This window comes from Pristiophorus japonicus, chromosome 9 (genome assembly GCF_044704955.1).
Source record: "Pristiophorus japonicus isolate sPriJap1 chromosome 9, sPriJap1.hap1, whole genome shotgun sequence".
Taxonomy (NCBI): domain Eukaryota; kingdom Metazoa; phylum Chordata; class Chondrichthyes; family Pristiophoridae; genus Pristiophorus; species Pristiophorus japonicus.
In genome coordinates this window covers 63,756,821-63,778,184 of record NC_091985.1, presented here as the reverse complement: position 1 = coordinate 63,778,184, position 21,364 = coordinate 63,756,821, and the positions used below count along the sequence as shown (strand labels likewise).

Below are 21,364 nucleotides of genomic sequence, written 5' to 3'. Positions count from 1 at the left end.
ATTTTGTTTTGCAGAAGTTTCAAAAGATAAAATATTGCTCGCATTTTCTCAACACTGATTTATAGAACAACTACTCGGTGTTTCTTGGTTGCAGGTTCAAGACTATTCAAAATCAGCCAATTAAAAAAATACTTTTCTTAACACTGTTGAAATTAATTTTTGAGCATTTCTGTGTAATCCTTGCCAAGCTCCTCTTACAAGCTCTGCTTCTGAGACTTGGATACTGTTTAAATGAAACTGAAGTTTTCACAGTTCAATTCATCAGTATATTATTGTTTGTTTAATATTCCAGTAAAACTAATATTCTTTTTCATTTCCTTCCTATTCCAGGAGAGGGTTCTTATTGAAGCCTACAGGAAGTGTTTGATTGTTTTATTACAGTGTCAGAGCGGACCTTGTGATGGCGAACAGCCAATCACTTTGAGTATGTGTGGACATTCATTGGATAGTATACAGTATCGTGTATCTCAGCATCAAGTCAGCATCCATTTGCCAGTTTCACGTTTGTTTTCAGGTAATTATGCATGCACTTGTAAAAAGATGATCAAATTGAAATAAAAACAGAAAATGTTGGAGACATTCAGCATGTCAGGCAGCAACTGTGGAGAGAGAGAGAAACAGAGTTAAAGTTTCAGGTCGATGACCTTTCATTCTGCCCAACATTTGAAAAAGGTAGGGCCTGAGTGAGGCCTTCTTTAATTGTTCAGACGCAGATCCGGCCAATAATGAATTCTAGAGCCTGTTTCTAGTCTGCCAGTTTCAGTTTCAGAAGAGTGTACAAGATATTTCATTCAGCAACGTTCCAGTTACTCGGTGGGTGATGAAATTAAAAAAATAAATGGCAGAGAGATTGATCGGACTTGGAATTATCAATATTTAGAAACTGATATACAAAAGATTTCTGGTCTGTTCCTTTACAAGGAATGCTTATTCATGATGCATGGGCAGGAGAATGTCCAAATTGCATCTCTAATTGCCAAGTTTGTATTTGGTCAGATTCAATCGCTTAGCATTAGCAAAATGGTGGACCCAAGGCAGTTGAAGTTGCAAGAAGTTGGGTGATTCAAGAGTGGACCAGGGTGTCACTGAGGGAATGGCCCCCTTGGAATGCTGAAAGAGGAGGGAAGGGAAGATATGTTTGGTGGTGGCATCATGCTGGAGGTGGAGGTAATGGCAGAGGATGATCCGTTGAATGTGGAGGCTGGTGAGGTGCAAGGTTAGGATAAGGTGAACCCCATCATGGTTCTGGGAGGGAGGGGAACGGGTGAGAGCAGAAGTGTGGAAAATGTACTGCAAAAAGAGGTGAGGGAGGGGACCTGTGCAGGATTGGAACAAAGAATGTCGACATATCCCACGAAAAGGCAGGCATAGCTCAGACCCATATGGGTCCCCATAGCAACACCGTTTATTTGGAGGGAGTGAGTGGAGTCAAAGGAGTAGTTTTTCAATGGCACAACAAATTTAGCCAGGCGGAGGAGGGGGATTGTGGATGGGGACTGGCTGGGCCTCCATTCAAGGAAGAAGCTGTCCTGGTGGGTGATGGAAATGTAGAGGTACTGGACGTCCATGGTGAAAAGGAGACGGTTAGGGCCAGGAACCTGGAAACTGTTAAAGTGATGGAGAGCGTTGGAAGAGTTGTGGATGTAGATCGGAAGAGACTGGACAGAGGTAATAAAATATAGCAAGAAATAAGTTCCGTAGGGCATGAACAAACTGAAATGATAGGTCAACCAGAGTAGTCCTGTTTGTGCATCTTGGGAAGGAGGTAGAAATGGGCTGTGCGGGGTTTGGTGTCTGAGGTTGGAGGCCTGGAGGGAAAATCTCCTGAGGTGAGGTCAGTGACAGTCTGGGAAACAATGGCTTGATCGGTCCACGGTGAGGGAGGAGAAGGTGTCCTCCAATACCTTGTCAGCAGGTTTTGATTGTTTTTGGTTATTTGTTACTTGTACACAAAGTAAAATGGAGCCACTCTATTTTGTTCTCTTTTAATTTATTTCTGATACAAAACCTGCAGCGTAGCAAATTGGAGATTTTTTTATGACATGATCACACTGTGCCAGCTCTGGAGTTAGAATATCTGCGAGAGGGAATTTCTTTTGCAAATTAATTTTGGTACACAAAACTAGAACAATGTTTCCAAAGCACTTAACTGAATCGTGAATCACTTGGTTTCATTTAGTAAAGCTGAACATTCAGAGTGATGCATGTTCCTGAAGAACAGTAATCCAGGACTGATTCACTTTTTTGCTTTCAGGTCTACATGTGCTTCTAAGCAAAACTGAAGTGGCTTACAGGTTTCCAGAGTTACTGCCACTTGTGAGTATGATGTGTATTTATTTTTATATTTGAGTAAATATGATCATTTTTAAAGTGGCTGGGTAGAGACTCCATTAAAACCTGGTCTACACCCAAAGCATTAATCTAACATTTCAGATGCATTTGTCATCATAGGCAGTCCCTCGAAACGAGGATGACTTGCTTCTACGCCAAAAAAGGATGAGTTCACAGGTTTTTCAATGAAAGGACCTAATATTCCAGATCCTGAACGACATAGTGGAGGGTGGAAAATGGCTGTGCATGGATTTTTTTAACGTGTGGTGGCCGTTGCAGACCAACCACCACGCGGGCTTGACAGAGCTCGGTCTTGATCCAGTGGCAAGAATTAACCAGGACGACTGGAGACCTGCTCTGCTGTCTGTTTCCATCATTTGGAACTTAATCTTTTTAATCCTTTTAAACTGATTACTGCTTTTGAATAGAACCTTTCCAGAATCCTCCCACTCCCCCTTCATTCATTTAAAGCCCTATCAACTGCCCTTGTTGTTCGATTTGTCAGGTCACTGGTCCCAGCCTGGTTTAAGTGGAGCCTGCCCCAGCAGAACAGCTTCTTCTTTCCCTAGAACTGGTACCAGTGCCCCATGAATCAAAACCCCTTCTTTCCACACCACTCTTTCAACCACGCACTTAACCTTTTAATCTGTTTGTCCCTATGCCAATTTGCATGCGGCTCAGGTAACAATCCAGAACGTGTTACCTGTGAGGTTCTTTGTTTGAATTTGAACCATAGCTCCTCAAACTGTCTCAGAAGAATCTCATTCCTAGCTCTACCTATGTCATTGGTTCCAATGTGAACCACAGCAACTGGATCCTCCCACTCCCAAGTTCTTCTCCAGCTACAAGGAGATGTCCTTAACCCTGGCACCTAGCAGACTAAACAACTTTTGCAACTCCGTGCTGGCTGCAGAGAAGAGAATCTATCCACCTGACTGACTATACTGTCCCCTACAATTAGCATATTCCTGTTCACTCCTCCCCACTTGCCTGGTCTCCTGTACCAAGGTGCTGTGGTCAGTTTGCTCATCCACCTTGCAGACTGGCCCTCATCCACACAGGCAGCAAGAACCTCGTACCTGTTGGATAAGGGCAAAGGGCGATGCTCCTCCAGCACTGCACCTGTGATTCTCTACCCCCTTGAACTGCTAATGCCTATTGCAATGCATTTGTTTTACTTTACTTCAATCAGCAAAAATCTGTACAGTCTTATTCTTTAGCTGTCAGTTAATACTTAATCAGTTCTTCGTACTTCAATATATGACCTTTTTTAAACCAATTGTCGACAGAGTGAGCTGAGCCCACCATTGTTAATAGAGCATCCTCTTCACTGCATGGTGTTGTGTGCGCAAGTACATGCTGGAATGTGGAGGAGAAATGGATTTTCCCTAGTTAATCAGGTAAGTCTCAATCATAAAACATTATTTAGATTGTATTTGGTAATAAAATATTTAGACTTATTTTGCAATCAGACTGTAACAAGTGCTTATATTTCAGTTGCACAAGCTTAAGCATTCTTCAACTTTTACATGCAGCTGATATGATATATAGTTATAAGAGCATAAGAATTAGGAGTGGGAGTAAGCCATTCAGCCCCTTGAGCCTGCTCTCCCATTCACTAAGATCATGGCTGATCTACCTCAACTCCACTTTCCTGCCCAATCTCCATATCCCTTGATTTCCCTAGACTCCAAAAATCTATCCAAAAATCTATCGATCTCTCTCTTGAATATACGCACAGCTGAGCATCCACAGCCCTCTGGGGTAGAGAATTCCAGAGATTCACCACCGTCTGAGTGAAGAATTTGTCCTCATCTCAGTCCGAAATGGTCGATCCCTTATTCTGAGACTGTGACCCCTGGTTCCAGACTCCTCAGACGGGAAACATCTTCCCTGCATCGTCAAGCCTTGTAACAATTTTGTATATTTCAATGAGATCACCTCATTCTTCTAAACTCCAGTGAATATTGGCCGAGACTACTCAGTCTCTCCTCATAGGACGTAAGAACATAAGAAATAGGAGCAGGAGTTGGCCATACGGCCCTTCGATCCTTCTCCGCCATTCAGTAAGATCATGGCTGATCATCGACCTCAACTCCAATTTCCTGCCTAATCTCCATATCCCTTGATTTCCCTAGACTCCAAAAATCTATCCAAAAATCTATCGATCTCTCTCTTGAATATACGCACAGCTGAGCATCCACAGCCCTCTGGGGCAGAGAATTCCAAAGATTCACAATCCTCTGAGTGAAGATATTGCTCCTCATCTCTGTCTTAAATTATGTACCCCTTAACCTAAGACTGTGCCCCTTAGTTCGAGGCATTCCTGGGGAAAGAACCCCTCAGCATCTAACCTGTCAATCCCCTTCAGAATCATAATCTTGACAATCACCCCATCCCAGGAATCGGTCTGATGAACCTTTATTGCACTCCCTCTATGGCAAATAGATCCTTCCTAAGGTAAGTTGACCAAAACTGCACACAATACTCAAGGTGTCTTCTCAATACGGCCCTATATAATTGCAGTAAGACATCTTTACTCTTATATTCAAATTCTCTTGTAATAAAGGCAAACATACCATTTGCTTTCTTAATTGCTTGCTGTACCTGCATGCTAACTTTCAGTGATTCATGTACAAGGACTCCCAGGTCCCTCTGAACATCAAGATTTCCCAATCTAGCAGCGTTTTTAAAAAAAAACTCTCCTACCAAAATGGATAACTTCACATTTCTCGACATTATTTTCCATTTGCCATGTTCTTGCCCATTCACTTAGCCTCTTTGCATCCACCTCACAACTTGCATTCCCACCTAGCTTTGTATCATCAGCAAACTTGAATATATTGCATTTGGTCCCCTCAGCCAAATCATTGATATAGATTGTGAATAGCTGGATCCCAAGTACCGATTCTTCGAGTTACAGTCTGGCAACCCGAAAATGACCCAATTTATTCCGACACTCTGTTTTATGTCCGTTAACCAATCCTCAATCTGTGCTAGTATATTGCCCTAAATTTGTTAAATAATCTCTTGTGTGGCAATATGATCAGCCATGATCATATTGAATGGCGGTTCAGGCTCGAAGGGCCGAGTGGCCTACTCCTGCACCTATTTTCCATGTTTCTATCTTAACGAATGTCTTCTGAAAATCCAAATACACCACGTCCACTGGTTCCCACTTACCTATTCTGCTAGTTACAACCTCAAAAAACAGATTCGTCAAACATGATTTCCCTTTCATAAACAAAGAAACAAAGAAATTAGGTGCAGGAGTAGGCCATTCGGCCCTTCGAGCCTGCACCACCATTCAATAAGATCATGGCTGATCACCTCAGTACCCCTTTCCTGCTTTCTCTCCATACCCCTTGATCCGTTTAGCTGTAAGGTCCATATCTAACTTTCTCTTGAGTATATCCAACGAACTGGCATCAACAACTCTGAGGTAGAGAATTCCATAGGTTAACAACTCTGAGTGAAGAAGTTTCTCCTCATCTCGGTCATAAATGGCATACCCCTTATCCTTCGACTATGTTCCCTGGTTCTGGACTTTCCCAACATTGTGAACATTCTTCCTGCATCGAACCTGTCCAGTCCTGTCAGTATTCTATATGTTTCTATGAGATCCCCTCTCATTCATCTAAACTCCAGTGAATACAGGCCCAGTTGATCCAGTCTTTCCTCATGTCAGTCCTGCCATCCGGGAATCAGTCTGGTGAACCTTTGCTGCACTCACTCAATAGCAAGAACATCCTTCCTCAAATTAGGAGACCAAAACTGAACACAATATTCCAGGTGAGGCCTCACCAAGGCCCTGTACAACTGCATTAAGACCTTCCTACTCCTATACTCAAATCCCCTATCTATGAAGGCCAACATGCCATTTGCCACCTTCACCGCCTGCTGTACCTACATGCCAACTTTCAATGACTGATGAACCATGACATCCAGGTCTCGTTGCACCTCCCCTTTTCCTAATCTGCCACCATTCAGATAATATTCTGCCTTCATGTTTTTGCCACCAAAGTGGATAACCTCACATTTATCCATATTCTGCATCTGCCATGCATTTGCCCACTCACCTAACCTGTCCAAGTCACCCTGCAGCCTCTTGGCATCCTCCTCACAGCTCACACCGCCACCCAGCTTAGTGTCATCTGCAAATTTGGAGATATTACACTCAATTCCTTCATCGAAATCATTGATGTATATTGTAAATAGCTGGGGTCCCAGCACTGAGCCCTGCGGCACCCCACTAATCACTGCCTGCCATTCTGAAAAGGACCCGTTTATCCCGACTCTGCTTCCTGTCTGCCAACCAGTTCTCTATTCACGTCAATACATTACCCCAATACCGTGTGCTTTAATTTTGCACACCAATCTCTTGTGTGGGAACTTGTCAAAAGCCTTTTGAAAGTCCAAATACACCATATCCACTGGTTCTCCCTTATCCACTCTACTAGTTACATCTTCAAAAAATTCTAGAAGATTTGTCAAGCATGATTTCCCTTTCATAAATCCATGCTGACTTGGACCGATCCTGTCACTGCTTTCCAAATACGCTGCTATTTCATCTTTAATAATTGATTCCAACATTTTCCCCACCACTGATGTTGACTCTGCCCAATCCTATTATTATTTTCTCAGTGCCCTATTCCCACGTCCTTAATAATAGATTGTAGCATAGAAAATAGTGGGGTTGCATTAGCTATCTTCCAATCTGCGGGAATCTTTCTAGAATCTATGGAATTTTGGAAAATGACAACCAATGCATCCACTATATAAAACCCTAGGATATCGGCCATCAGGTCCAGGAGATTTATCGGCTTTCACTCCCATTAATTTCCCCAGTACTTTTTTTTTACTAATTTCTTTCTGTTCCTCATTCTCGCTAGACCCTCGGGTTTTGAAAGAGGTCGCTATAGAGATAGTGGATGCATTGGTTGTAATTTTCCAAAATTCCATAGATTCGAGAAAGATTCCCGCAGATTGGAAGATAGCTAATGCAACCCCGCTATTTTCTATGCTACAATCTATTATTAAGGACGTGGAATAGGGCACTTAGAAAATAATAATAGGATTGGGCAGAGTCAACATCAGTGGTGGGGAAAATGTTGGAATCAATTATTAAAGATGTAATAGCAGCGCATTTGGAAAGCAGTGACAGGATCGGTCCAAGTCAGCATGGATTTATGAAAGGAAACTCACGCTTGACAAATCTTCTAGAATTTTTTGTGGTATTTTGCGTCTTCCTCCGTGAAGACAAACGCAAAGTATTTGTTTAATTTCGCTGCCGTTTCCTTATTTCCCATTATAATTTCTCCTGTCTCATCCAGTAAAGGACCTATATTTACTTTCTCTAATATTTTCCTTTTTACATAGCTATAGAAACTTTTAGTCTGTTTTTATGTCTCTTGCTAGTTTACTCTTCCTGCATTGATGCATTATTGCCACAAACGTATGAGATGTAACACTTGTGCATCTAAATTTGCGTATTTTGTAGAAATAGAATATACAGTGAGAAATAATAGTTTGCAAGTTATTTTTATGAGCGAGACTGTTTAAAAACTGGCTTATGACTTTGCAACAGATAATTTAATCAGTCTTCCCTGCCCATGGTATAATCAGTTTTTAATCATGAGATATGGGGTTGCTGGCAATGCCGGCATTTTATTGCCCCGCCCTAGTTGACCTTGAAAAGGTGGTGACAGGCTTTCTTGAACCACTGTAGTCCATGTGATGAAGGTACTCTCACAATGCTGTTAGATCGGGAGTTTCATGATTTTGACCTAGTGCTTATGAAGGATAACTGTTTGGAGTGTGTTGCACAGCATTAATGCTTTGAGATTGTTCAGAATGTTTATAGCTGTAGAGTTTTGTGTTTCTTCACTATTTGGGGTCACCATTTTTGAAAAAGTCTCACCTGCAAATATTTTTGGATCTCTTTTTGCGTCTCACCTGAGGGAAATGAAACTCTGATTTGAATGTGTGATATCTGGCTTTATTTTATTGCAAGCTATAAGTCGAGGGTATAGAAATTATAGTTTGCTTGTAACGCCATTACATTATGGAAGAGAAAGTGGGCAACATTTTGTAAGCCAAGATATTTACTACCTTGCATGTATTATATGTTGTGTTGTCGATAAATATACAGGTAATTTATTTCTAAGGAGCTCAGTTTGCTTGTAGGTCTAATTCCAGTGGTAACCTTTCTCCTATGGCATTGAAACAACAATTGTATTGTGATATGTTTGATGGTGATTGATTTCCACCACAATTTCATCTTATTTTATATTTCACATTTTGATAGCTCACTACTTATATCTTTGAGTGGGGGCGGGAGGGGGGGTGGTGGGGAAGTCGAAAAATACTGGAGTATTCAAGAGGTTCTCATTGCCCATCTTTATCGATCTGAACCAATATTTTTTTTGTAATGGATTAAAGTGAATAAATTAAAATGTCATGCTAATAACGTGATATTGCAACACAAACAAACTGAACAGCCCTTATTGCTCCGTGGTTGCGCACACAATTTTGGATTCAGTCAAAATGTTACTTTGGGCACCACACATAATTAACTAAAGTTGCTTTTTTGAAGATACTCTTGATAAACTTCCTGTATCCGTCATGAGAACTAATTGTCGTACCATGTGAACAATTACTGCACTAAAATATGTGACCGTAGAACTGTTACACATTTAATTAGATTTGTAGGAATTCCAGTACGGAAATCCTCAAGGATTGAGGCAAGCTAATCCAATGTTCTCTTTGCATTCTGAGAACTTTCAAATGGCATGAATGAAAAGGCTGATATTTATAACTACTTTCATTTGTATGGTGTTCCTCATGTACAGAAATACATCTTAAAAGCCTTTTTAACCTCTAATGGTGATTATGCTAAAGAAGATAAATATTTATATCTATGTATGTGCTCACAGGTGTCACGCTCTCATTTATGTATAATATATGGGTCGATGCATAGTTCTTGTCTTGGCAACTTTTTCCATTAACATATTCTGCGTCCATATTTGTAATGGAAAGTTATCATGCTGTAATCACATTCTCTTCTCCCCCCGCTGCCCCACAACCAGTGGTGACACTGCAGTACCAACATTGATCGAGGGTTTAATTATAGCTTCACAATTTTACATAACTAGCTGTTATTGTAAGTGTAGACATCGGAATTTAAAATGGATATATAAAATTGAGAGAATATGAGTCTAAAGTCAGTGATGATTTATAACTGCACGCTCTGATCTCCCACCTTTTTAACCTTGCTTCAGTGGAAAACTACATTTGGTCTTGACTCCCTGGCTGGAATCTTCCCAGCCCTGTGAGTGCGAGTTTGGAGGCGGGCCCGCTGTCAAAATGGCTTTGATTGCCAACGGGTCGGGATCTGTCTTTGAACCCATCTCCATGTGAGTGTCTCAACTGTCAGGTTGGCGTTTGGATTGCCGACCTGACAGCAAGCAGCGGGACAGGTAATTAGCATCATTAAGAAGTACTTAAATGCTATTTAAGAGGATTAAAAACAGGCACTTAACAATCATACAACCTTTTGACAGTTTTCCCGTCCCTTGGGTTTCATGCCAGGTATGTGGAATCGGGTTCTCTGTGACTCCATTACTTTCAAAAAGTGACAACTGTAAAAGTGGTATAGAAGGTACCATTTCACAGCTGTTGACTTCTCAATGTCAGAAGATGCAGACTTCTGTACTAGCAAGAGTACTTTGGACCTTATACAGGTTGGAGTTGTTTGTAGAGAACTCTGTTCACTGTAAGCTTGTAAGAAATTTCTGACCGGTGCCAGATTGGTTAGGCAAACTCAACTGGATCTAGCAGAAGAACAATCAAGATGGGGATGATTTATGCTCTCTCATCTTGGTCCTCGGGAGTCTGATGAGGAACAAGTGCAGGAGCAGCAGAACCAACCAAACCAGCAGCAGGAGCAACAACAACAGGAGCGCCAACCTTCCCCAGAGCCACCTCATGCTGCACAGGGTGGAGGGCATCATTGCAGAGGATGAGCTACCTGAACATGACGGAGTAGCGTGCCGAAGGAGACTCAGGCTTTCGCGCCAGGTGGTCACCGATCATTGCACTTTGCTGGAGGAAGACCTGTAGCCCAGAGGCAGGGGTGGACACCCATTGCCAGTGGCTATCAAAGTCACTCTTGCTATCAACTTCTTCTCCTCAGGCTCCTTCCAGGCATCTGCCACAGACATTAGCAGCATTTCCCAGTCTGCCGCGCACAGATGCATCGCACAGGTCACCAATGCCCTGTTTAACAAGTCGGACAACGATATAAAGTTTACGATGGAACAGCCAGTGTGACTGAGGGCGATCGGCGTTGATGCTCTGGCTGGCTTCCCACAGGTGCAGGGAGTGATTGACTGCACACGTGACCATCAGGGCACCCGTTAGATCTCTTAACTTCCAATTAAATATGAACTCCGATAGTAGTTTTAACTTCTTTATTTTTTTGGCAGAGAGCAACAAGCTGCTGGCTGATTGCCAGTTCCTTTATCTTACTGGGACCACATGGTCAAAATGGCTGTATTTATACCGTGTTCAATTGACAGAAAAGAACTCGCCTTCTTTGACCTTATTGGCTCAATTACTAGTCTTTTAACCTTTTAATTGGCTCGCTACCCAAGGTCCTAAAATGTCAGTGATTGATGAGTTAATGCAACATACTACCACTCACGTAGCATCTCTGACTTGTTGTCTGTGAATTTTCACAGCCTGTCTAAATGAGCCTGTTTGAATACTCTATCAGCACCCTTTCACAATCTGCGAGCTTTTGTAAACTTCAAGGGTTTCCACTCGCTAAATGTTCAGTTGGTGTGCAACCACCATAAAATCATTATGCATGTGTGTGCCAAGTTCCCTGGAAGCTGCCATGATTCATACATGCTGTATCACTCCACCGTCCCTTAGTTGTTTGAAGCTCCAACCAGTCTTTCAGGTTGGCTGCTTGGGGACAAGAGCTATCCCCTCAACACATGGCTAATGACATCTTTGAGGAAGCCAGCGAATGAGGCTGCAGGAAGGTATAATCAAAGCCACATCAGCACCAGAACTATCATCGAAAAAATTATAAGATTATTTAAAATGCGGTTCAGGTGCCTGGACAAATCTGGAGTATGTACCAGCAAGGGTCTCTAGAATAATCGTGGTCTACTCTGCACAAGATCGCACTGATGCGAAGATGAGGGCTCGATGAGGACGTTGGTGCAGAGTCTCGTCGGAGGAGGAGGAACACCACACTGATGGTAGCGACGATGATGAACAACTGGAGGAGCTGGCACCTCCGAGAAGACCAGTAAGTGACCACGTTGCTGCCCGTGACGACAGGGATGCCCTCATACATGCCAGGTTCAATGAGCTTTGGGAAGGTAAAATATTTGGCTGCCAATTCACGAAATATATTCAAAAAGGAGTTAGATGAGGTCCTTACTACTAGGGGGATCAAGGGGTATGGCGAGAAAGCAGGAATGGGGTACTGAAGTTGAATGTTCAGCCATGAACTCATTGAATGGCGGTGCAGGCTAGAAGGGCCGAATGGCCTACTCCTGCACCTATTTTCTATGTTTCTATGTTTCTATGTTAACAGGTGTTCCCCTGTTGGCATGGCTGCACAGCAGCATCATGAACAAAAGAAACACTGTATAGTCCCTTGTTTGCATCCCCACCAGCATTGCTGAATGTCAAATCAGCCCGAACTGACTACTCCGCCACCTCCATTCCATCAAACACATTTGTCTGCTGCTGCAAAGTGTGGTAAATAAATGATTTAATAACATTGGTGCATAAAGTACAAACATTATCGTGCTAATGAGAAAAACACCCAAGTGAATACCCTTGTGACTACTTGTGTGGGATCTTTCTTTTCCGAGTGCTTATACGTGGTGCCACCCCTGTGGCTTCAGCAGAGATAGAGGCAGCCTCCTCACCTTCCTGCTGCACCTGCTTAGACGCCTTTGGCTGTCGTCCTCGGCTGTTGTTCTCTGGGTTTTGGAGCTTGTAATGGCCCCGCCAAAGTCTGCTCCTCCTGTGACTGAGCAGGGGCAGACTTGGCCATCACTGTCCGGGGAGGCATCTGGAGCTCTGTGCGAGGGATTGGCAATGGGGTGGAAGTTGGAGCACTTGGTGAGGAGACCCCACCTCTATGTGCCCTCCCACAATCATCCCTCTCATAGGCCACCCACAATTCCTTGCGAGTAAGGAGCTGGAGAGCAACTTGCTGCACTTCAGTGGGACCATGAAGGCCTATGTGTATACTGACGTTCCTCCCAGAAAGGACGTTTGAGCCTCTGGTTTCTCTCCTCCATAGATGTCCATCTATCCTCCATAGATGCCTATCTATTCAGAAGTGAAACCATGTTGTCATTATACTGGCGATGTGATTCCTCCATGCAGGTGGCCATCCTTTCCATGGAGGAAGCTATATTTACCATCGAGTGCGCCATGGTGGTGCTCATGTTGGAGATAGACTCTTCCACTCGCTTCACACTTGTAGTCACTGTGGTTGCAAAACCAGTCAGCCTCCTGCACTTGTTCCTGCAGCTCCAGGATCACCCTTTTCTTCGATGGCCCCCCGAGGCTCAGCGTCTGCATGCAGCCGAGCAGAGCTGGGAGACTCCTGCACCCTCAGACAAGGAGTTTCCACTGCTGTCGCTGTCTTGTGGCTCACTTGTGATCTGAGACACCAGCTGACAACACTATGTCACGACAGACCCACCGAGGTGCGCATATCTGCGCTGGAGCTGGGATGCGTTGTCTGAGGTGACGCTGCACCCTCGGAGGCAGAAGCCTCCTCTGAGGAGGAGTTTTGCTGTTCCTCCTGGTCAGTGGGGGGCGGGAGAACAGCGCCAGATGGACCTGTGGTAGAGTAAAGACGTGAATTACATAAATAAGATGTCAAATGCAGGCACATACCATTATCGACATGGAAAATAGATGCAGGAGTAGGCCATTCAGCCCTTTGAGCCTGCATCGTCATTCAATGAGTTCATGGCTGAACATGCAACTTCAATACCCCATTCCTGCTTTCTCGCCATACCCCTTGATCCCCCTAGTAATGAGGACTACATCGAACTCCTTCTTGAATATATTTAGTGAATTGGCCTCAACAACTTTCTGTGGTAGAGAATTCCACAGGTTCACCACTCTCTGGGTGAAGAAGTTTCTCCTCATCTCGGTCCTAAATGGCTCACCTCTTATCCTTAGGTTGTGACCCCTGGTTCTGGACTTCCCCAACATTGGGAACATTCTTCCTGCATCTAACCTGTCTAAACCCGTCAGAATTTTAAACGTTTCTGAGATCCCCTCTCACTCGTCTGAACTCCAGTGAATACAAGCCCAGTTGATCCAGTCTTTCTTGATATGTCAGTCCCGCCATCCTGGGAATCAGTCTGGTGAACCTTCGCTGCACTCCCTCAATAGCAAGAATGTCCTTCCTCAAGTTAGGAGACCAAAACTGTACACAATACTCCAGGTGTGGCCTCACCAAGGCCCTGTACAACTGTAGTAACACCTCCCTGCCCCTGTATTCAAATCCCCTCGCTATGAAGGCCAACATGCCATTTGCTTTCTTAGCCGCCTGCTGTACCTGCATGCCAACCTTCAATGACTGATGTACCATGACACCCAGGTCTCGTTGCACCTCCCCTTTTCCTAATCCGTCACCATTCAGATCATAGTCTGTCTCTCTGTTTTTACCACCAAAGTGGATAACCTCACATTTATCCACATTATACTTCATCTGCCATGCATTTGCCCACTCACCTAACCTATCCAAGTCACTCTGCAGCCTCATAGCATCCTCCTCGCAGCTCACACTGCCACCCAACTTAGTGTCATCCGCAAATTTGGAGATACTACATTTAATCCCCTCGTCCAAATCATTAATGTACAATGTAAACAGCTGGGGCCCCAGCACAGAACCTTGCGGTACCCCACTAGTCACTGCCTGCCATTCTGAAAAGTACCCATTAACTCCTACTCTTTGCTTCCTGTCTGCCAACCAGTTCTCAATCCACATCAGCACACTACCCCAATCCCATGTGCTTTAACTTTGCACATTAATCTCTTGTGTGGGACCTTGTCGAAAGCCTTCTGAAAGTCCAAATACACCACATCAACTGGTTCTCCCTTGTCCACTCTACTAGAAACATCTTCAAAAAATTCCAGAAGATTTGTCAAGCATGATTTCCCTTTCACAAATCCATGCTGACTTGGACCTATCATGTCACCTCTTTCCAAATGCGCTGCTATGACATCCTTAATAATTGATTCCTTCATTTTACCCACGACCGATGTCAGGCTGACCGGTCTATAATTCCCTGTTTTCGCTCTCCCTCCTTTTTTTTAAAAAGTGGGGTTACATTGGCTACCCTCCACTCCATAGGAACTGATCCAGAGTCAATGGAATGTTGTAAAATGACTGTCAATACATCCGCTATTTCCAAGGCCACCTCCTTAAGTACTCTGGGATGCAAACCATCAGGTCCTGGGGATTTATCGGCCTTCAATCCCATCAATTTCCCCAACACAATTTCCCGACTAATAAGGATTTCCCTCAGTTCCTCCTTCTTACTCGACCCTCTGACCCCTTTTATATCCGGAAGGTTGTTTGTGTCTTCCTTAGTGAATACCGAACCAAAGTACTTGTTCAATTGGTCTGCCATTTCTTTGTTCCCCGTTATGACTTCCCCTGATTCTGACTATGTTTGTCTTTACTAACCTTTTTCTCTTTACATATCTATAGAAGCTTTTGCAGACCATTTTAATGTTCCCTTCAAGCTTCTTCTTGTACTCTATTTTCCCTGCCCTAATCAAACCCTTCGTCCTCCTCTGCTGAGTTCTAAATTTCTCCCAGTCCCTGGGTTCGCTGCTATTTCTGGCCAATTTGTATGCCACTTCCTTGGCTTTAATACTATCCCTGATTTCCCTTGATAGCCACGGTTGAGCCACCTTCCCTTTTTTATTTTTACGCCAGACAGGGATGTACAATTGTTGTAGTTCATCCATGCGGTCTCTAAATGTCTGCCATTGCCCATCCACTGTCAACCCCTTAAGCATCATTCGCCAATCTATCCTAGCCAATTCACGCCTCATACCTTCAAAGTTACCCTTCTTTAAGTTCTGGACCATGGTCTCTGAATTAACTGTTTCATTCTCCATCCTAATGTAGAATTCCACCATATTATAGTCACTCTTCCCCAAGGGGCCTCGCACAACGAGATTGCTAATTAATCCTCTCTCATTATACAACATTCAGTCTAAGATGGCCTCCCCCCTAGATGGTTCCTCGACATATTGGTCTAAAAAACCATCCCTTATGCACTCCAGGAAATCCTCCTCCACCGTATTGTTTCCAGCTTGGTTAACCCAATCTATATGCATATTAAAGTCACCCATGATAACTGCTGCACCTTTATTGCATGCACCCCTAATTTCTTGTTTGATGCCCTTCCCAACATCACTACTACTGTTTGGAGGTCTGTGCACAACTCCCACTAGCGTTTTCTGCCCCTTTGTATTCCGTAGCTCCACCCATACCGATTCCACATCATCCAAGCTAATGTCTTTCCTTACAATTGCCTTAATTTCCTCTTTAACCAGCAACGCCACCCCACCTCCTTTTCCTTTCTGTCTATCCATCCTAAATGTTGGGTACCCTTGGATGTTGAGTTGCCAGCCTTGGTCACCCTGGAGCCATGTCTCCGTGATGCCAACAATATCGTATCCGTTAACTGCTATCTACACAGTTAATTCGTCCACCTTATTCCGAAGACTCCTCGCATTGAGGCACAGAGTCTTCAGGCTTGCCTTTTTAACATAATTAGACCCTTTAGAATTTTGCTGCAAAGCGACCCTTTTTGTTTTTTGCCTTGGGTTTCTCTGCCCTCCACTTTTACTCATCTCCTTTCTGTCTTTTGCTTCTGTCTCCAATTTGTTTCCCTCTGTCTCCCTGCATTGGTTCCCATCCCCCTGCCATGTTAGTTTAACTCCTCCCCAACAGCACTAGCAAACACTCCTCCTAGGACATTGGTTCCAGTCCTGCCCAGGTGCAGACCGTCCGGTTTGTACTGGTCCCACCTCCCCCAGAACCGGTTTCAATGCCTCAGGAATTTGAATCCCTCCCTGCTGCACCACTGCTCAAGCCACGTATTCATCTGAGCTATCCTGCGATTCCTACTCTGACTAGCACGTGGCACTGGTAGCAATCCCGAGATTACTACTTTTGAGGTCCTACTTTTTAATTTGGCTTAAATTCGTCTCGACGGACCTCATCCCGTTTTTTACCAATATCGTAGGTACCAATGTGCACCACGACAACTGGTTGTTCACCCTCCCTTTTCAGAATGTCCTGCAACCGCTCCGAGACATCCATGACCCTTGCACCAGGGAGGTAACATACCATCCTGGAGTCTCGGTTGCGGCCGCAGAAACGCCTATCTGTTCCCCTTAGAATTGAATCCCCTATCACTATTGCTCTCCCACTCTTTTTCCTGCCCTCCTGTGCAGCAGAGCCAGCCACGGTGCCATGAACTTGGCTGCTGCTGCTCCCGCTCCCCCCTAATGAGTCATCCCCCTCAACAGTACTCAAAACAGTGTATCTGTTTTGCAGGGATGACCGCAGGGGACCCCTGCACTACCTTCCTTGCACTGCTCTTCCTGTTGGTCTTCCATTCCCTCTCTGGCTGTGGACCCTTTACCTGCGGTAAGACCAACTCACTAAACCTGCTATTCACGTCATTCTCAGTATCATGGATGCTCCAGAGTGAATCCACCTTCAGCTCCAATTCCGCAACGCGGTCCGTCAGGAGCTGGAGGCGGATACACTTCCCGCACACGTAGTCTTGACCACGCATCATGACCATTCATTTCTCTGTTCTCATCACACCCCATGTGAATGAATGAATAATAATTCTGTCACCAGCTTCTATTGAGCCCCTCTCTCCGTCCTCCACTTCCGGAACCTCTACCAGTCCAGCTATGTCCATTGCTGCCTCCTCCGCATTGGCCAGATGATACATGGATTGAGGGCCTCCTCTCATGTTCTCCCTCTTATTGTATGTAATCTTTTGCTGCAAGGAGGGAAAGAAAAGAAGGTTGAATGAGATTAATGGAATGAGCATCATTTATGGAATGGGATACAACTTTGCAGGTAGACTTTGATGGAATGGCTTGGTGATAGCAAGTTGACTCCTTTTATCCTATGACTTGCTATCTTTGCATTATGCTGAGTATGAGGGATGGAAAGTTTGATAGGTGACCTGATGATGTCAATAGAGAGGAAGAGATGGATAAAGGGCCAAGGGATCTTGGGGTGAGTAACGTTGTACTCGAGTATGGTTAGCAATGTACAGTGGAGGGGATGTGTTGACAGACACCGCAGCATCAAGGCAAGTGTCGCTTTATATTCACTTTTCCAGATCTCAGAAGATCATTGAACCTTTTGCAGCACTGCACCCAGGTGCGAGGCACTACTGATGTAGCTGATATCTCCTGGGCTACCTGTAGCCACGCTGCCTTTGTCTGTTGAGGTGGCCTCTTCCTACCATCTGCAGGGAACAGAACCTCCCTGTGTCCTCACTCCCTCCACAAGATGATGGAGGCAGTCATCGCTGAAGCGTGGAGCTGATTTTTGTCTTGCTGACATAGCGCACACCTGCACTGACTCACAGCAGACTAATGAATGGGAAATGAATTGTCAGCAAACGGGGCCATGGCCTCTTTAAATAAACTGGCAAGAATTGCATCATTCGGTGATGTCAGCAGACCCGCTTCCATTAATTGGAGCGGGAAATGCGCCGGGCGGACCGAATGAGGCCCTTAATGGTAAAAGCTCCTTTTTGGCCAGGATAGCGGTCGGAGGGGGATCGTCACCCGCCACTACCATCTCCCGCCTTCAACCCGCCAAGGTCGGGGAAATCGCGGCACCTGTGTGTAACTTCATGAGATATCGCATGCAATTCCTGTCTGCACCACTTTCTGTTGTCAAATTGTGTCACACTTTGTCAACTTCTCCCACTATGACTTCCAATGTCAATATTTATACTGCATCTTGCTTATAGAAACTTGAAGCTCTCTGCAATCTAGCCCCAGGTAACATATTCTGTTCACAATTCTCAATGCTTTCTGTTGAGAGGTCATTATTTCTTCACAAATTTCTCGTGCTAAAGTGAGGGTTTCTTCATTTAAAAAAAAATGTATTCTCTATTTCAGAACAACATGATAAAATTTATGCATTGAATTGTCTCGTGTCTTTTTATGCCTTAATTGAAGTTTTACTTTAAGACCTCCGCCTCTCCCAAAAGCCTGGATGAGATATAGTCAGGAAAATATGTCTCTCTTGCCTTTCTGTCCAGTTTTCTGATTGCCTATGTTTCTTTCTCTTCTGCTTCTCTTTCCTTGGCTCTTTTTGCTTCTTCCTTTGACCTCTCCCTTTTTTTTGTCTGTTTCCTCTTTCCTTTCAGGTAGGAGGTGAGAATGTGTTTATATTCGGAGCCACAGGATGGTGTGACACATTTGCTAGGCAATTGCCATTAAATATGGACATGGATATATATAATGAAAAAAGTTGAGTGTATAGATGAAAGATTGTCAATATTTTGTGGATATGAGCGAGAGAAAGATAGTTTATTTCCTAAATAAAGAACCAAATGCTCTTAATTTTGGTACAGATATAAAAATGCTTCTGTAGCCCTCAGATGTTGGCTGAAAACTGCAAAATATTTTTTATTTTTTTTATTTTACTCTCCTCCAGATCTACTATTATCACAATGTGAAATGCAGAGTTGAAATGTATGATAAAGACTTGGTAATGCTTCAGGTAAGAGTCTCCATTTCAGCTGAACATTCTATATTCATTGTACAAAGATGACAAGAGAATGAGGTTTCAAACAGTTATGCTTTGAGGTGAAATTTGGTATAGCAGCTTGGAAACTGTTAAGATTTTCCCTGTAGCTTGAAATGGAATGTAGTTGTTTTGAATTTGTGATTCATGACTTTGCATTTGGTGGCACTAACTTCCTGAGCAACTGGGGCTGGTTCATACCAACTCGCAATATTAAAACCACTTTCCTTATTTGTCAGGATGGGTTGAGTGGTTCAGCTTGCTGGTGGCTAACGGAACTGATGATGCCTCTATCACCAATGGCAAGAATGGATCCTGTTTATGGTGCTGCTACCGCCAGAGATATCTTCCCAAACCATTTCTCTCCCTAATATACATAGTCTCTGGCAACAGTTTTACTTTCTCATCTACCATGCTGGTTTGTTGCCAACAGTTTGACAGCAAATCAACAGTCTGAATGCAGCATAAATTCCCATTTATTCTGTGTTTCTGTTACATATTAATACATTTGATTTTCACTGTACATGGATAACTGGGGTTTGAAAACAACATTAATGTTTTTTATAAAACTGCCCAAAATGCTATGATACATTTTGTGTTTTTCAGGCAGGAGCATCTATGATGGATCCAAACCATTTTCTCATGATTATGCTTTGTCGATTTGAACTCTACCAGATATTTAATAGTCCTGACTATGGCAAGAGGTTTAGTTCTGAGCACACCAACAAGGTGAAGTAGGAAATGCTTGGCTTCCAAAAGAGTGGTGTCATCAGTGACCTTTTTCTCTTTTGTCTTTTAAATTTGTTCAAAGCGTACAAGTAAAAATGAGACTGTTTCACATAAGATTTTACAATGCTATGATGGAAGTTTATAAATGAGGCTATTAATTGTTCTGCATTCTCTATAAACTTTACATGTCCAGGACGTTCTACAACAAAACAACACTCTAATAGAGGAGATGCTTCACCTGATCATGATGGTGGTTGGTAAGGCACTCATTTTTTTTGGATTACTACTCTAGGTAGTTTCTCAAATTTGGTATCATTTGTCACTGATAAATAACCCTACATCATCAATGAAGGGTAATCTGGGATGACCACAGGCTGCACCTGCATATCTTCTGTTGGAGGTCGAGCCGAATGCCTACATGCCTTATCTATTCGGGAATAGTATCTGGTGTGAAATAAGTGAAGAGGGTTGGGGTGGTGAAAGACAATTGGTTAAGCACATTGAAGTGTAAGTGTTTCTTATTGCACTCTTGGACTTTTTAACTTGCATTGTTTTATGTTTCGGACTCAGGTGAGCGATATACTGCTGGAGTGGGGCAGGTGTCTGCAGAAGATGAAATCAAACGTGAAATTGTTCATCAGCTATGTATCAGACCAATGGCACACAGTGAGCTGGTCAAAGCATTACCTGAAGATGTGAGTCCATAGTTTGTACAGTAGTTGATATTGCCCATATACATGATTCAAACATTCTTGCTTGGTTCTGGAGTGACATTAGGAGTGAGAAAAACATTCCATTATCTTGATGCCTAACAATGCCAATAGCGACATCCCATGAAGAACTACTGTCTTTGTTTGTTGTTTTACTTTTTTCTCCCAGTTTTCCTTCTGAATTCTCCCCTTTCGCTGCTTTTCCTGAAGTTATCAACTGTTCTAGGGCAAAATTCTGCATATTCAATTGTAGAGGCTGCAGTAATTCAGCCAGACCCTTTGATCAGCTGATATTCCGCACAGAGACATATTTAGCAGGGTCACTATACCATTCAGAAATGGGAGCCTCGACCTATTGTTCCTGTTCCTAGCCAGAAGACATGGATGCCAGGAGTTTCATCACACCACCATTCTTGCTGAAATTGACCAGTTCACCAGGAATTGAGCTTTTTTAGATTTTAATATCATCATGCCACGCCATTTGTTCTATGGGCTGTGCACTTGGTGTACTATTATAGAAATATTTAAACATATATATTAGCAACCCAAGGTTAGAGCATTTGAGGCGTGAACTTAGTTGTTTTTATGGTACCAACAATGAAGCTATGCAGATTAGGGCATTTATTGAACATTTAAAACATATTTACCTGTTTCAGGTGCAGCGCCCCGAATCCGGAACCCTCGGGACTGAGGCTGTTCCAGATTTTGCGTTTATGCCGGACTTTGG

At 43.5% G+C, this 21,364-nt stretch overlaps 1 protein-coding gene across 1 annotated transcript in view; it reads left to right on the top strand.

Annotated features, from left to right (window-relative positions):
• The window catches only part of ubr2 (ubiquitin protein ligase E3 component n-recognin 2), a 179,936-nt gene that overhangs the window by 80,138 nt on the left and 78,434 nt on the right, over window positions 1–21,364 (top strand). The window contains exons 16-22 of the mRNA XM_070890969.1: window positions 331–514; window positions 2,255–2,316; window positions 3,621–3,731; window positions 19,109–19,174; window positions 19,805–19,927; window positions 20,121–20,184; window positions 20,498–20,622. Coding sequence (XP_070747070.1) covers window positions 331–514; window positions 2,255–2,316; window positions 3,621–3,731; window positions 19,109–19,174; window positions 19,805–19,927; window positions 20,121–20,184; window positions 20,498–20,622 — 735 coding nt within the window. The remainder of the gene's footprint in view (window positions 1–330; window positions 515–2,254; window positions 2,317–3,620; window positions 3,732–19,108; window positions 19,175–19,804; window positions 19,928–20,120; window positions 20,185–20,497; window positions 20,623–21,364) is intronic.